Source organism: Coregonus lavaretus, assembly GCF_964263955.1.
Source record: "Coregonus lavaretus genome assembly, chromosome: 23".
NCBI lineage: Eukaryota > Metazoa > Chordata > Actinopteri > Salmoniformes > Salmonidae > Coregonus > Coregonus lavaretus.
In genome coordinates, this window is record NC_140010.1 from 26,612,898 (window position 1) to 26,630,809 (window position 17,912).

Genomic DNA, 17,912 nt, shown 5'->3' on the forward strand with positions numbered 1-17,912 from the left:
ACATGCCTCATTGTGGGGATGCATCCCAAATGGCACCCTATTCCCTATATCCTGCACTACTTTTGACTGGGGCACATAGGACCCATTTGGATGCACCCTGGGCCTCATTACCATATCAAATCCCATTTGGATGCTGAGTCTTGAGCATAAAAAGGGAGCTAGCACTTCAATAGCCTCTTGATTAAATTTTCACATAGATACATTTGAATATCTATTACAATAGATGCAGATTTCTTTCTCTCCATCACTCTGATGTCCCAATATTTTTTATTGCTCTTTTTGTAATGGAAATGAGCTGAGGTCATTTCTGTATGCTGGTAAACAGATGTTGTCTGAAGTACTGTCTCTTGATCCATTGAAATGGGTCTCCATCATCCACATTAAAGAACAATTCTAAATATTCCAATATTCCAAATGTTTTCGATAGGGCATCTAGGTATTGGAAATCAATGTGAAATTGGTGTAAACAGTCATATCATTAAATCATCCTTTTTCCCCCTCTTTTTTTTATGCAATCAATGTTTGTCTGTTTCTCACTAGTAAAACAATTATAACATGTCATCAGGAGGCAGACACACAATAAAGGCATCAAGCCGTATTGTCCTAAAGCTACAACAGAGAGCTTTAATCCTTCTTTTTGGACAGAGTTGTGCAGTCAGTGGCTTTGTCCCAAATGGCACCCTATTCTCTATTTAGTGCACTTATTTTTACATAGGTCCCTGGTCAAAAGCTGTGCACTACTAGGGAATAGAGTTCCAATTGGGATTCAAACCAGTCTCTCAGAGGAGAGAGCCCTAGCCACGACGGTTGTAATCAACTAAAATAGCTGTGCGAGGCTATCTAACCACGCTCCTGTGTTTTCACTTTGATTAATTCCTTCCTCAGCTGTCTAAAACACAGTTTTGAGAACAGATTGGAAGGAGAACAATTCAAGCTGAACAAAGCAGCGTTGCAGCACAAGGGACTGACTGGGATTAATGGAAACTACTCCAGGACAATTATAATCTGAGTTCTGCCCAGACTCCTTATCTCACTCCACTCATAATTGGACCCATGTAGAAGAAGTGTGGAAACAACAATGTTTCTGTCCCAGATGGTACCCTATACCCCTATATACTGCTCTCCTTTGGCTCTGGTCCAATGGAGAGCAGTATATAGGGAATAGGGTGCCATTTGGGACATAGCGATGCTCGAGTTGACTAATGGAAAACCTGCAGGTAAAAACACAGCAAGCTATAACAACAAATGTGTATTTCTGTTCTATTTAAAACTCAGTTATTGCTAAATTAAATGGGTACTCTAGCCACCATCACCTTTTTTGACTCGTACAATCTATAATGCGCAAAATATATCCAACAGAACATATGTAGAATTAGAAAATCTTGAAGGTGGGCACTTTGCAAAAACCTAACTCACTCTCCCCTATCTGATCACAGTAGACATCTATCTATCTCAGTGTTCTGAGAGAATCCATTTCAGAATAGAATTGTGAAATGGAGTAACTCTACCTGACCAAGGCAAGGCAAAGGAGAGGGAGATTGGGGCAGCAGTAGCAGTGCAGCACCAGACATTATCTGAATATGCCTTATTTGTGTCCCAAATGCACCCTATCATCTATATAGTGCAGTACTTTTGACCAGACCCCTATGGGCCCTGGCCAAAAGTAGTGCACTACATAGGGAATAGGGTGCCATTGGGGACACAGTCCTTCTCTCTCACAACAGCAGTTCAATTGGTGATAATAGGGTCCATTCTGGCTAGGTATTGAATTCTCTCTCTCTCTCTCTCGACGCGTTGAGCTCATCCCTGCCATTTTGATTGACGGTGTGAATGTGACACAGTCATTGAGGCAGACTTACTGCTGAATCAATAACAGAGAGAGGAGAGAAACTCCACAGTGTATTTAATAGAGAGGTAGCAGAGAATGGTAATGTTCATGAGACGAGCCCAGGAGAGCCAGTCAGTCAGAGTGGGTACTAAAAATGGAGGCTCGGTAACGGTTATTTTTCAACTGGTGCATAAAGGTGCTTTGTAAGTGCAGAGCACAGAAAATAAAGAATTTGTCAGTTCATTTGCTCTACAGTCACTATTTCTGTTTCACTATTTCATTATGCTCTCAAGAAAATGTACTTCTTCACAAATGTGCTTTGCTGTTGCAGCCCATGAGGAAAACACTCAAATAAATGACATAGGACAACTTAAACTATGAAAAATAACCTCGCAAAGTCTGAGATCATGGGTGCTTCCCAAATGGCACCCTATTCCCGATATACTGCACTACTTTTGACCAGAACATATGGGCCCTGGTCAAAAGTAATGCACTATATAGGGAATAGATGCCATTTGAGTCAAGCCTATATAAAGAAGGGTACTTACATCTATGATTCCAGCCTCCAGAATGATCACCTTGGCCTCCTTCTCCACGGCATCCTTCTGGCGAACTGTGAAGGGGAGAAACAGCGGCCATTGTGAGACAGAGCTGTCAATCACTCTTACAGTAGAATGTGCAGAGGAGGTGGCAGTTAGAGAAGCAGCCGTCACTCCCAGAGGAAACAGACAGGCCATGTTTGCGTTCCAAATGGCACCCTATTCACTATATAGTGCACTACTTTTGATCATCAGAGCCTATAGTACACTATATAGGCAATAGGGAGCCAATTGGGATGAATTCACAGACAGATCTCTGCTGTCTATAAAGGAACTTTCAACAAAACAAGGTCATGACTGTGAAGGACATTATTAGATGCCTTTCTACTAATACATTTTTCCTCAATCTAATCTAACAGTGCAAGTTATTAACCAATTAGATCGAGTAGAAATAGATTAGTAGATAACAAGCACGGGTAGATTTACCTACAGTGCCTTGCAAAAGTATTCATCCCCCTTGGCATTTTTCCTATTTTGTTGCATTACAACCTGTAACTTAAATTGATTTTTATTTGGATTTCATGTCATGGACATACACAAAATAATCAAAATTGGTGAAGTGAAATGAAAAAAATAACTTGTTTCAAAATATTCTACAAAATAAATAACGGAAAAGTGGTGCGTGCATATGTATTCACCCCCTTTGCTATGAAGCCACTGAATAAGATCTGGTACAACCAATTACCTTCAGAAGTCACATAATTAGTTAAATAAAGTCCACCTGTGTGCAATCTAAGTGTCACATGATCTGTCATATGATCTCAGTATATATACACCTGTTCTGAAAGGCCCCAGAGTCTACAACACAGGGACAAAGTTGTGGAGAAGTACAGATCAGGGTTGGGTTATAAAAAAATATCCAAAACTTTGAACATCTCACGGAGCACCATTAAATCCATTATTAAAAAACTGAAAGAATATGGCACCAAAACAAACCTGCCAAGAGAGGGCCGCCCACCAAAACTCACGGACCAGGCAAGGAGGGCATTAATCAGAGAGGCAACAAAGAGACCAAAGATAACCCTGAAGGAGCTGCAAAGCTCCACAGCGGAGATTGGAGTATCTGTCCATAGGACCACTTTAAGCCATACACTCCACAGAGCTGGGATTTAAGGAAGAGTGGCCAGAAAAAAGCCATTGCTTAAAGAAAAAAATAAGCAAACACATTTGGTGTTCGCCAAAAGGCATGTGGGAGACTCCCCATACATATGGAAGATGGTACTCTGGTCAGATGAGACTAAAATTGAGCTTTTTGGCCATCAAGGAAAACGATATGTCTGGCGCAAACCAAACACCTTTCATCACCCCGAGAACACAATCCAGCATCATGCTGTGGGGATGTTTTTTATCGGCAGGGACTGGGAAACTGGTCAGAATTGAAGGAATGATGGATGACGCTAAATACAGGGACATTCTTGAGGGAAACCTGTTTCAGTCTTCCAGAGATTTGAGACTGGGACGGAGGTTCACCTTCCAGCAGGACAATGACCCTAAGCATACTGCTAAAGCAACACTCGAGTGGTTTAAGGGGAAACATTTAAATGTCTTGGAATGGCCTAGTCAAAGCCCAGACCTCAATCCAATTGAGAATCTGTGGTATGACTTAAAGATTGCTGTACACCTGCAGAACCCATCCAACTTGAAGGAGCTGGAGCAGTTTTGCCTTGAAGAATGGGCAAAAATCTCAGTGGCTAGATGTGCCAAGCTTATAGAGACATACCCGAAGAGACTTGCAGCTGAAATTGCTGCAAAAGGTGACTCTACAAAGTATTGACTTTGGGGGGGTGAATAGTTATGCATTCTCAAGTTTTCTATTTTCTGTCTTGTTTCTTGTTTGTTTCACAAAACATTTTTTATTTTACATCTTCAAAGTGGTAGGCATGTTGTGTAAATCAGATGATACAAACCCCCAAAAAATCATAAATCATTTTAATTCCAGGTTTTAAGGCAACAAAATAGAAAAAATGCCAAGGGGGGTGAATACTTTCGCAAGCCACTGTAAAGGTTTATTTTCCTCTAGTACACTGAACTAGCAATAAGCATCTTCTCTGACTGATAAATTATATTTCTATCTCTTTTTGCAAGAGTTGAATACGAAGGCAAATCTTCCCCGAAATAGAATTATAAAACTTATGTTGAACCAACCTTCCTCTAATTTTGAGGTTCAATTGAAATTCATGGAGGACTAATTTTACAGGAAGAACAAAATGTTATAAATGCATTTACTATGTTTTCCATGTGAAAGCACCTCCTTTGTTGACACATCCGGCAGATGAAGGATATGCAAATAACCTGGGGCGAGCTCGTATGCGTCTCAAATGGCACCCTATTCCCATCATAGTGCATTATATTTTACCAGTGCTCATAGGGCTCTGGTCAAAAGTAGTGCCCATAGGGCTCTGGTCAAAAGGGAATAGGGTGCCATTTGCGACGCAAACCCTCAACTCTATATAATGTTAATCTAATTAGTGTTTTAATCTATCACAGTAATTATTTGCTCTCGCCAATTTATACAGAGTCCCGTATAATTACGTTGTGCGGCTTCAGATGGGTAATTTGATTGAGGTTCTCTACCTCCTTGGTGATCTGAACTCTGAACCTGAGGAGGGGAGTGTGACCACCTTGTCTGCCGTGGTCGGTCCTGTCAAAGAGGATGTCTTAATAATGCTGTCAGAGCACACCACCTGGGCTGCACACACACTTAGTGATGAGCACTTGGCTGTTTCCACTGAACCAGTCAGTCTACAACTGCATGACCATTACTCCACTGTCCAGCAAATGCATTGCAGAGAGGACACTAGGGTGCAGCCAGTGGTAACGCATTGCCTTTGCAAGTGAGGTTTAATTGACAAAGACATGCCCATGAAAGACATGGACATTAAAACCCAGACAAGGTAGATTAACTACAACCACACACCACAGCCTGATGAGCATACAATAAACAATCAAACAAATAAACAATCAAATAAGTAAACAATCAAACAAGTAAACAGACAAATGAACATGAAAAGACTCCCCATGCTGTCCATGGGAGGGATCCAACAAGCACACAGCAACAAGTGTGACTTTTCTTCCTTGTGCTAGGACGTTGACAGTGAGGGTGAGTTAATTAAAGCCATCCAGTCTCTAATTAGACAATACTTCTGTCATCCCAACTCCAGTGTGGAGCGTGGCTCCCCCACATCCAGCTTCTCTCGTCTCCTCTCTCCTCTCTCCTTTCTCCTCTCCTCTCTCCTCTCCTCTCCTCTCCTCTCTCCTCTCCTCTTTCCTCTCCTCTTTCTTCTTTCTTCCCCTCTCTCCTCCCCTCTCTCCTCTCTCCTTTCTCCTCTCCTCTCTCCTCTCTCCTCTCTCCTTTCCCCTCTCTCCTCTCCTCTCTCCTCTCTCCTTTCTCCTCTCCTCTCTCCTCTCACCGTTCTCCTCTCCTCTCCTATCTCCTTTCTCCTCTCCTCTCCTATATCCTCTCCCCTCTCCTCTCTCATCTCATCTCTCCTCTCCTCTTTCTTCCCCTCTCTCCTCTCCTCTCCTCTCCTCTCCTCTCCTCTCCTCTCCTCTCCTCTCCTCTCCTCTCCTCTCCTCTCCTCTCCTCTCCTCTTTCCTCTTTCTTCCCCTCTCTCCTCCCCTCTCTCCTCTCTCCTCTCTCCTTTCTCCTCTCCTCTCTCCTCTCTCCTTTCTCCTCTCCTCTCCTCTCTCCTTCCCTCGCTCCTCTCCTCTCTCATTTCCCCTCTCCTTTCCCCTCTCTCCTCTCCTCTCCTCTCCTCTCCTCTCCTCTCCTCTCCTCTCCTCTCCTCTCTCCTCTTTCTTCCCCTCTCTCCTTTCCTCTCTCCTCTCTCCTTTCTCCTCTCCTATCTCTTCTCCTCTCTCCTCCCCTCTCCTCTCTCCTCTCTCCTCTCCTCTCTCCTCTCCTCTCTCCTTTCTCCTCTCCTCTCTCCTCCACTCTCTCCTCTCCTCTCTCCTTTCCTCTCTCCTTTCCCCTCTCCTTTCTCCTCTCCTCTCTCCTCTCCTCTACTCTCTCATATCCTCTCCTTTCTCCTCTCCCCTCTCCTTTCTCCACTCCTCTCCTCTCTCATTTCGCCTTTCCCCACTCTTCTCCTCTCTCCTTTCTCCTCTCCTCTCTCCTCCACTCTCTCCTCTCCTCTCCTCTCTTATTTCTCCTCTCCTCTCCTCTCCTCTCCTCTCCTCTCCTCTCCTCTCCTCTCCTCTCCTCTCTCCTTTCCTCTCTTATTTCTCTTCTCTTCTCTTCTTCTCTTCTCTTCTCTTCTCTTCTCTTCTCTTCTCTTCTCTTCTCTTCTCTTCTCTTCTCTTCTCTTCTCTTCTCCTCCTCTCTCCTTTCCCCTCTCCTTTCTCCTCATATCCTCTCTCCTTTCTCCTCTCCCCTCTCCTCTCTCCTTTCTCCACTCCTCTCTTCATTTCACCTTTCCCCACTCCTCTCCTTTCTCTTCTCTTCTCTTCTCTTCTCTTCTCTTCTCTTCTCTTCTCTTCTCTTCTTCTCTCTTCTCTTCTCTTCTACTCTTCTCTCTCTTCTCTTCTCTTCTCTTCTCTTCTCTTCTCTTCTCTTCTCTTCACCTCTCCCACAGACTCCAAACGAGCAGCAGCCCAACTAGAGTTCAGCAACTCAACAGCCATAATGAGCAGGTTAGTTTGTACCACACTGAGCGGTTCCAAATCACAACCTGCATGGATGGATCTTTGAAACTACTAACAAACTACACAAAGTGCGAGGGCAAATTGGCAATTGTGTTTACTGTTTGCATACCTGCAGGTTTTGAAATAAGTCTGAGATATGATATGGCACATTTTCAATACAAATTGCAAAAGTAAACTATACAGATTCTCATTGCATGCCCTGTAAGAAATCCATATTCACATCATTCCATTCTACATATACCATTGTCAGTGTGCTCCATCTTGTATAAGAAACAGGGGTACCAGGAGGAAAATAGCTAATTCTTCCTTCTGAAAGCTACTTTTTTCCTTCTACAAAATACATAGGAGTTTCATTTGTCACCCCCGGCCTTCATGTCCTGAGTTCTGCTTTACGTTAACTCAATATATCAGAGGCGCCTTGAGGGGAATAAAGTAGACCGGATTCAAAAAATGCTAAATTTTTCACCATTGACTGCAGGAAAAGCCCTGGGTCTATGAGTTCACAGCCCAGAATGGGATGCTGTGTCACACCAGGGACTGTTTCTGAGCACATTTGAGGGCGGTAATGAGAAGAAAACAACCGCCATCCTTCAAAGGCGAGGAGCGAGGAGGCACAACACCATCGCTTGCTGACACACTACACGGATGTAATCACATTACCTGATCATGATAGCAGTGATCCCTGAACAAATTAAAATATAGCACAGCGTGTTTTCATCTCTGAAATGTTGTTTTAGCCAAGTAACAATATCACTGTCTTGTGACTTTAAACAATATTTGATAGAGAGAGAGGGAGAAAAACCCCCAACCATGAGAAGTAATAGACACTGTCCTCATCCCCAACTTCCGGTTATCCATGACAGCCCGTTGCAAATACAGATGTCAAAACCAATTCCAGAGTCATTTTTCAAAATGGTTTTAATTAGATATTATATTTGGAGGTCTCACTTGCATTAATTTGATTTCTGATATCAACATTTCAGCCTTCAATCTGTTTCAAATGATGTTTTTCTCCAATCTCCAACATCCTAGCCTTATTGCCTCCAGTAATTTAAACTGCAATATGAAGCAATGAGCAATTAGAGAAGACTTAGAGCATCACAAAGACAATGCAATATGTCAAAAAATTAAAAGCAGGGGGTAAAATGGCATCCCAGGCCAGCTGGGGCAAGGAGCCATTACCTCTCTGTGGAGGGGGAGAGAGCAGTACTCCATCACACAATGTCTACATCCCAAATGGCACCCTATTCCCTATATAATGCCATAGTGCTTTGGTCAAAAGTAGTGCACTATGTAGGGAATAGGGTTACATTTGGGACGCAGCCACCGTCTGCCAGCTGAATAATGGCTAACAAGCAGAGCACCATCTCTATCTAAACATTTATCATCACTCTCCACTGTTCCACTGCTGTACATCTCGTCACAGCATCACAGCACATGTCTGGATGGGAGATGCAGTGGTCATAATACAGAGTTGTATGTGGATAGGTATTGATAAAGCATATTTTGTTATTGGGGTCTGGCTTACAACGGTAATGGAATGATTTTCATGTCAAATTTTACACACTTTACTGTAATACCAAATAACTAAGAACATATTTTTGTTGTTGTGAAATGACGTGCTTGGTCTCGATACAGATGTTCATAACACAGCAGCTAATGAAAAATGTGAGCAATTTTGTGCAGCCAAACCCTTTGTTTTGTTGTTAATATTTTCTTTGGGTACTTGATGGTGACATTTTACGGAATGTTGCCACCCCACATTGGCAGTTATTCTTCTGTTGCATTTCAATGCAGGTTCTAAACAGTGATGAGAATGTATACAAACATCTGATTAAACTCTTAATAGGGTTACGTCCCAAATGGCACCCTATTCCTTATATAGTCCACTACTTTTGACCAGAGCCCTGGTCTAAAGTAGTGCACTATATAGGGAATACGGTGCCATATGGGACATAACCCTTCAAGAGCTTAATCATCCCAACGCTGCAGGATGCGATTTTTGACACAAACAACCCTCCTACACAAGGTAAACAACCCTCCTACACAGGGTAAACAACGGGTAAACAACAACACCCACCAACAACAATTAATAACCCTTGCATGAATGAACTACTGCACTAACATGTCACACAGACTAGGACACCGCAGCCTCGCCTTTCAACAGCAGACTCACAAAGGTTCAGGAAGGGAGGAAGGGTCAGAGCAAGGGAGGGAGGGAGGGAGGGAGGGAGGGAGCATTTAGCTTTGATAAGTGGAGGTGATGATGATTCACAGATAGCAGATAAGCAGCTAAAAATGGGCCAGACTGTAACAGCCCATCCACAGCAGGGATCTGAATCAAAAGGCAGTGCTCACAAAGACAGAATCATAAAGACAATGCACTCCATCATCAAATAGTCAAGCTACCTTTTCTGCTTACCATAACACTGCTTTCCATAATAATGGCAGTACCAGCAACATAAACCATGCCCATCAGTGGGCCGTGACAGTGACAGTAGTCTAGCCTGTTAGCCAGTACAGAACACTAGCAGCTGTAGACACCACAGGGACTCCCAGTAAAGTGAAGGCCTGCATTCCAAATGGCACCCTATTCCTTATTTAGCACACTATGTGCTCTACTTTTGACCAGAGCACATGGGCCCTGGTCAATAGTAGTGCACTATATAGGGAATAGGGTGCCATTTGGGATGTAGACAAGGTGTTTGGTCTTATCAGGAGCGTTTGTCCCAGACAGCCGACTCTTAGACCCATCCTTCAGGAACAGGCATCGAGGCATTCAGTCACTGTTCGATTGAACATTAGAATGGGCAAAACGAGTGACCTAAGCGACTTTGAGCGTGGTATGTTCATCGGTGCCAAGCTCGCCAGATCCAGTATCTCAGAAGCGTCCAACCATCTGGGCTTTTCACGCATGGTAGTGTCTAGGATTGACTGAGAATGGTGCGACTAACAAAAAACATCCAGTCAGCAGCAGTCCTGTGAACAAAAACAGGTCATTGATGAGCGAGAATGGCAAGAATCGTGCAAGCTAACAGGCGGGCCACAAACAAATAACAGTGTAGTACAACAGTGGTATGCAGTACGACATCTCAGAACGCAAAACCCGTTGATCCTTGTCACGGATGGGCTATTGCAGCAGACGACCACACCGGCTTCCCCTCCTATCAGCTAAAAAAAAGAAGCTGCTCCAGTGGGCACGCGATCACCAACACTGGACAATTGAGGAGTGGAAAAACATAGCCTGGAACATTACAGTGAGTTCAGTTTACTTGAGCGGCCTGCGCAGTCCCCAGACCTCAACCCAATAGAGCATCTTTGGGATGAGATGAAATGGGCTGTTCGCAGCATGAATGTATTGCCGTCCAGTCTGCAGCAAATGCATGATGCCATCGCGACAGCATAGACCAAAATCCCTGTGGAACGTTTCTGACACCTTGTAGAATGCCCCGAATACTAGATGGGTGTACCTAATAAACTGAGTGTATATAAATGGTGTGTGTAGACAGTATGGACATTATATTAATAAAAAAAGGTGTGTACAGCAGTAGTTATATAGGATGCAGTATATACAGTACCAGTCAAAGGTTTGGACACAACTACTTATTCAAGGGTTTTTCTTTATTTTTACTATTTTCTACATTGTAGAATAATAGTGAAGACATCAAAACTATGAAATAACACATATGGAATCATGTAGTAACCAAAGAAGTGTTAAACAAATCAAAATATATTTTATATTTGAGATTCTTCAAATAGCCACCCTTTGCCTTGATGACAGCTTTGCACACTCTTGGCATTCTCTCAACCAGCTTCATGAGGTAGTCACCTGGAATGCATTTCAAATAACAGGTATGCCTTCTTAAAAGTTCATTTGTGGAATTTCGTTCCGTCTTAATGGGGGGGGGGGGGGGGGGGGGGGGGGGGGGCTGGGGGGGGGGGGTGTATACAGAAGATAGCTCTATTTGGTAAAAGACCAAGTCCATATTATGCCAAGAACAGCTCAAATAAGCAAAGAGAAATGACAGTCCATCATTACCTTAAGACATGAAGGTCAGTCAATACGGAACATTTCAAGAACTTTGAAAGTTTCTTCAACTGCAGTCGCAAAAACCATCAGGCGCTACAATGAAACTGGCTCTCATGAGGACCGCCATAGGAATGGAAGACCCAGAGTTACCTCTGCTGCTGAGGATAAGTTCATTAGAGTTACCAGCCTCAGAAATTGTCACGGTTCTCTAAGACCGAACCCAGAAGCAGACCAGGACAAGGTGAGTTGAACGAATGTGAGTGTTTATTTACAGCTTCAAAAGATGCAGAATAATCCAGGAGACGGAGCGGGTGGCGGAGATGAGTAGGTGGTGGTGAAGTGGCAGATTAACTGATGGCACGGCAGGGGTTGGGTGAAGGTTCCGGGAGAATGACTGTAGACAGAAAAAACGGAGGTAAGTACAAGGCAGGTCAACAAGGTGCAAAAAACAACAAAACTAAAGTTAGTACTCAGAGGCTGATACGCTGGCAAAACATACTGTTAATGGCTAACGATCCGGCAGGGAATGGATGTCAGGTCAGAGCTTATGAAGGGGTGATGATCAGGACCAGGTGTGCCGAAGCTGATGAGAAGTAGGTGCGGGTAATCGAGAGATCACCCGCCTAGCAACGTCGCCCGGCAACCGGACAGGGTGCGTTCAGGCACCTTCGGGAAACAGGAGATTCAGAGCAGAAAAACGGCAACACAGGCAGGAACAGACTCAGGACGCAGGGTTCATGACAGTACCCCCCCTCCGACGAACGCCACCGGGCGGACTACCCGGAGCGCCAGGATGGAGGCGGTAGAAGTCACGAAGGAGGTCAGCATCAAGGATCTGACGCCGAGGAATCCAACTCCTCTCCTCAGGACCATACCCCTCCCAGTCCACGAGATACTGGAAACCCCGGCCCCGCCGTCTGGAATCCATGATGCGGTGCACCGTGTAGACAGGACCTCCTCCGATCATCCGAGGAGGAGGAGGTGGAGGGGGCAACAGAGGGCTGAGGAGAACAGACTTGAGGCAGGAGACATGGAAGGTGGGATGGACTCTGAGCGTACTAGGCAACTTGAGTCGAACCACAACAGGATTAATCACTCTCTCCACCACAAACGGACCAATGAACCTCGGCGACAGTTTCCTTGACTCAGTCCGCAGAGGAAGGTCCCGTGTAGCCAACCAGACCCTATCTCCGATTGCATAAGCGGGGGCTGGAATACGGCGACGATTCGCCTGGAGCTGATACCGGTCAGAAACTCTAAGGAGGGCCTTTCTGGCCCGATGCCAGGTCCGGTGGCAACGACGAATGTGGGCCTGGACAGAGGGAACCGAGAGATCTTTCTCCTGAGAAGGAAACAAGGGGGGTTGGTAGCCGTATAGGCACTGGAAGGGAGACATCCCAGTGGCAGAAGTAGGGAGAGTATTGTGAGCATACTCAACCCAAGGCAACTGAGAGGCCCAAGAGGTGGGGTTGGAGGAAACAAGGCAGCGCAGCGTGGATTCCATCTTCTGGTTGGCTCTCTCCGCCTGTCCATTAGATTGGGGGTGAAATCCAGATGTGAGACTGACTGTAGCTCCAATGGCCAAACAGAAGGATTTCCAGACAGCAGAGGTGAACTGAGGGCCACGGTCGGAAACTATGTCACTGGGCAATCCGTGGACCCTGAAAACCTCCCTAACCAGGATCTTGGATGTCTCAGAGGCAGAGGGAAGCTTGGAGATGGGCACAAAGTGGGCGAACTTGCTGAATCGGTCCACAATAGTCAGAATGACCGTGTTCCCCTCAGAAGAGGGCAACCCAGTGACAAAGTCCAGGGCCAGATGAGACCATGGTCGCCGGGGGATCGGTAGGGGGTGAAGAAGTCCAGAGCTGGGCCGATTGGCACTCTTGTTCTGCGCACAAACTGGACAGGCAGCAACAAACCTCCGAGTATCTTCTCCCATGGCAGGCCACCAAAATCGTCTGCGTAGAAGCGCCATCGTCCGAGCCACGCCAGGGTGACAAGCCATCTTGCTGGCGTGGGACCATTGGAGGACAGCCGAACGAACCGACTCAGGCACAAACAACCGACCGGGTGGACCGTTACCGGGGCCGGGCTGCGTCCGAAGGGCCGCCATAACCTCCTCATCAATCCTCCACATAATGGCTCCCACGACAAGGTTCCGGGGAAGAATCGTCTCAGTCTTGGCCCCACTCTCCTCCGTCTTGGAGAACATCCGGGACAAGGCGTCCGCCTTGCCGTTCTTAGACCCCGGTCGGAACGTCACGGAAAAATTAAAGCGTCCAAAAAACAACGACCACCTGGCCTGACGGGAGTTGAGACGTTTAGCCGATTGCACGTAAGCAAGATTGTTGTGGTCAGTCCAGACAACAAATGGTTGCTCCGCCCCCTCCAACCAGTGGCGCCACTCCTCCAAGGCAAGTTTCACCGCGAGGAGCTCCCGGTTACCCACATCGTAGTTCCTCTCCGCAGACGAAAGACGACGAGAGTAGTAGGCGCAGGGATGGAGTTTACCGTCAGTGGAGCATCGCTGGGACAGGATGGCGCCAACCCCCACATCAGACTTCAACGACAAACTGACGAGCAGTGTCAGGTTGAGAGAATCGGAGCGTTGGTGAATCGCCTCTTCAAATCCAGAAATGCTCGGTCCGCCTCAGGATTCCAACTGAAGGTTCTGGTACTAGAAGTCAGGGCAGTTAAAGGAGCGGCCACACGGCTGTAATCACGGATAAATCTACGATAGAAATTCGGAAACCCCAGAAACCTCTGGAGCTGCAATCTCGTACCGGGCTGGGCCCAATCCAGAACTGCCCTAACCTTCTCTTGGTCCATCCTAATCCCTCCCCTGGAGATGATGTACCCGAGGAAGGATGTAGTGTGGGCGTGAAATTCACACTTCTCGGCCTTCACAAACAGGCGATTCTCCAACAATCGCTGCAGAACCTGCTTGACATGCTGGACGTGGCTGGAAAGCTCCTTAGAGAAGATTAGGATGTCATCCAGGTAAACGAACACAAAAAGACTGATCATATCTCTCAGGACGTCATTAACCATACTCTGGAACACTGCTGGGGCATTGGTCAGTCCAAACGGCATCACCTGATACTCGAAATGACCCATCGGTGTATTGAAACCAGTCAACCACTCGTCCCCCTCTCTGATCCGGACCAGATGATACGCATTGCGTAGGTCCAGCTTGGTGAACACAGTAGCACCCTGTAAGGAGTCGAAAGCAGAGCTCATCAAGGGCAGGGGATACTTGTTCTTGACCGTGATATCATTCAACCCCCGATAATCAATACAAGGTCGAAGAGAGCCATCCTTTTTACTCACAAAGAAGAATCCTGCCCCCAGGGGTGATGACGAGGGACGAATGAGACCAGCAGCTAGGGACTCCTTTATGTAGGTCTCCAAAGCCTCACGTTCAGGTCGGGAGATGCTGTATAACCGTCCCTTGGGATAGGCAGCTCCAGGGAACAGGTTTATGGCACAATCATATGGTCGGTGGGGAGGGAGTGACAGAGCCCTCTGCTTACTGAACACTTCCCCCAAATCGTGATATGTTTCGGGAACCAGGGACAAATCTGGGGGGTTAGCCTCAATAACCTGACTGGGAACAGAATGGGAACAGGCAGTCTTGAGGCAGTTAGCATGACAATCAATGCTCCAACTAGTTACCTTGCCAGTCACCCAATCAAACGTGGGATTGTGTTCTTTCAGCCAGGGGTATCCAAGGACCAGAGGAACATGGGAAGAAGGCAGAATGAAGAATGAGATAACCTCAGAATGATTCCCTGACAACAGCATCTTAACCGGTTCAGTCCTCATCGTGATACGTGCCAGACTACTGCCGTTCAGAGTGGTAGCTTCAATGGCTTCCGGTAATCGCTCCTTGGAAAGCCCCAGCTGTTCCACCACGTCGGCATCAATAAAGCTTCCATCGGCACCTGAATCGACGAAAGCGTTAATCGCTAAACTCTGATTCCTGTTCATGAGGGTAGCCGGGAAACGGGGTCTGACAGGGGTATTGAGAGGTTGAAACTGGCTCGCTAAAAGTCCTCCCAAACTTAGCGAGCCGAGCAGTTTGACGGCCGCTGGGAACAAGTGGAGATGTAATGTCCCGAACTACCACAGTAGAGGCAGCGGTTGGTCTTACGTCTATGTTGGCGCTCCTCCTTGGTTAACCCGTGCCGCCCCACTTGCATGGGTTCAGAATCTGGAGGCAGGACCTCTCCACTAATCCCGTGTGGTGGACAATGATCGACGCATTCTGGTCCACCTCCTGACCCGACTTGGAACTGAGAAGCTGATTGATTGGATGGGCCCCATTGCTTCTCCCTCCTTCTCTCTCGAACTCTGTTATCCACCCGAATAGACAAAGCTACCAAACTGTCCAGGTCACTAGGCTCCGGACAGGAGATCAACTCATCCTTGAGTTGCTCCGACAGCCCCTGGTAAAAGGCCGCTTGCAGTGACTCTTCATTCCACCCACTCTCCACAGCCAATGTCCTGAATTCGATTACGAAGTCGGCAACGCTGCGAGTTCCTTGGCGAAGAAAAAACAGGCGCTTAGCTGCGTCCTTACCTCGGACTGGATGGTCAAACAGCTTCCTCATCTCTGCCGTGAACTGCTGGTATGACGCCATGCAGGTGTCCTGTCGTTCCCATACGGCTGAAGCCCACTCCAGGGCTCTACCACGCAGCAATTCAATAACAAAGGCTATCCTAGCCTTGTCTGTGGCGTACGAGTGGGGCTGTAGATCGAACACTAATCCACACTGCATAAGAAAGGAACGGCATCTTCCCAAATCCCCTTCATACTTATCAGGCGTCGGAACCTTGGGCTCACGGAAGGGCACAGCTCCAGAAGCGGCAGGCGAGAGAGGTGAAACCGGTGTTGGATTCTCCACCGGCAAACTGAGCTGAGCCTGGATCTTCGTCAGACTGGTAGAAAAGTTCAGAACCGACAACGCTATCTCCTGTAGCGCCGTGCTGTGTTGTCCCAACATCATTTCCTGATGGGTAATGGCATGGCGAACAGAGTCCAGGTCCGCTGGGTTCATTTCTGGCCGGATCGTTCTATCACGGTTCTCTAAGACCGAACCCAGAAGCAGACCAGGACAAGGTGAGTTGAACGAATGATCGAATAATCCAGGAGACGGAGCGGGTGGCGGAGATGAGTAGGTGGTGGTGAAGTGGCAGATTAACTGATGGCACGGCAGGGGTTGGGTGAAGGTTCCGGGAGAATGACTGTAGACAGAAAAAACGGAGGTAAGTACAAGGCAGGTCAACAAGGTGCAAAAAACAACAAAACTAACGCTAGTACTCAGAGGCTGATACGGCTGGCAAAACATACTGTTAATGGCTAACGATCCGGCAGGGAATGGATGTCAGGTCAGAGCTTATGAAGGGGTGATGATCAGGACCAGGTGTGCTGAAGCTGATGAGAAGCAGGTGCGGGTAATCGAGAGATCACCCGCCTAGCAACGTCGCCCGGCAACCGGACAGGGTGCGTTCAGGCACCTTCGGGAAACAGGAGATTCAGAGCAGAAAAAAGGCAACAAAGGCAGGAACAGACTCAGGACGCAGGGTTCATGACAGAAATTGCAGCCCAAATAAATGCTTCACAGAGCTCAAGTCACTGACACATCTCAACATCAACTGTTCAGAGGGGACTGTGTGAATCAGGCCTTCATGGTCAGATTGCTGCAAAGAAATCACTACTAAAGGACACCAATAAGAAAAAGAGACCTGCTTGGGCCAAGAAACACAAGCAATGGACATTAGACCGGTGGAAATAAGTGAGTATATATTACTGCCAAAATAAAGGAAACACCAACATAAAGTGTCTTAATGGCGTTGGGCCACCACGAGCCAGGAGAGCTTCAATGCACCATTGGTGTAATTTCTACAAATGTCTGGAACTCTATTGGAGGGATGCAACACCATGCTTCCATGAGAAATTCCGTAATTGGGTGTTTTGTTGATGGTGGTGTAAAATGCTTTCTCAGGAATTGCGTGGTGGAAAACGCTGTCTCAGGAATCGTCCATTAGTGTTGAAATCGGCTTGAGATCTGGTGACTGACACACACACACACACACACACACACACACACACACACACACACACACACACACACACACACACATTAAACCCCCTATGATCCTTTGAGACCCCTCAAGCCATGGTAGTGAAAATAATGGGCATTTTATACATGACCCTAAGCATTATGGGATGTTCATTACTTAATTAACTCAGGAACTACACCTGTGTAGAAACACCTTCTTTCAATATATTTTGTTTCCCTCATTTACTTGTGTTTCCTTTATTTTGGCAGTTACCTGTAGTATACATCCAAAATGGCACCCTATTCCCTATATAGTGCGCTACTTTTGACTAGGGCCCAAAGGGAATAGGTTACCATTTGAGACGCAGCCATAGCCTACTACTCAGTAGGAAGTCATTTGAAGCTGCAGTACAGTACAGTTTCCTTCAGACTGAAGATATGAAAAAATTAGAGAACCACTTATTGGCAGGAGAATTCACACGGACTGACAGCACTTAACACCTCTCTCTCTCTCTCTCTCTCTCTCTCTCTCTCTCTCTCTCTCTCTCTCTCTCTCTCTCTCTCTCTCTCTCTCTCTCTCTCTCTCTCCTCCCCCCTCTCTCTCCTCCCCCTCCTTCTCTCTCTCTCCTCCCTCTCAGCACCTCCGATGGGTGACCTTTATGTCTGACTCATCTCTCCAGTCGATTGAGTGGATGCGTCCCAAATTCCCTTTATAGTGCACCACCTTTGACCAGGGCCTCGTT

The 17,912-nt window shown here is 46.5% G+C and overlaps 1 protein-coding gene across 1 annotated transcript in view; it reads right to left on the bottom strand.

Annotated features, from left to right (window-relative positions):
* LOC311150468 (receptor-type tyrosine-protein phosphatase N2-like) overlaps positions 1-17,912 on the bottom strand; it is a gene marked incomplete at both ends in the record, with an annotated part of 137,999 nt that overhangs the window by 37,941 nt on the left and 82,146 nt on the right. Inside the window, one exon of the mRNA XM_084187967.1 lies at positions 2,377-2,441. Within this exon, the coding sequence (XP_084044093.1) occupies positions 2,377-2,441 (65 nt within the window). The remainder of the gene's footprint in view (positions 1-2,376; positions 2,442-17,912) is intronic.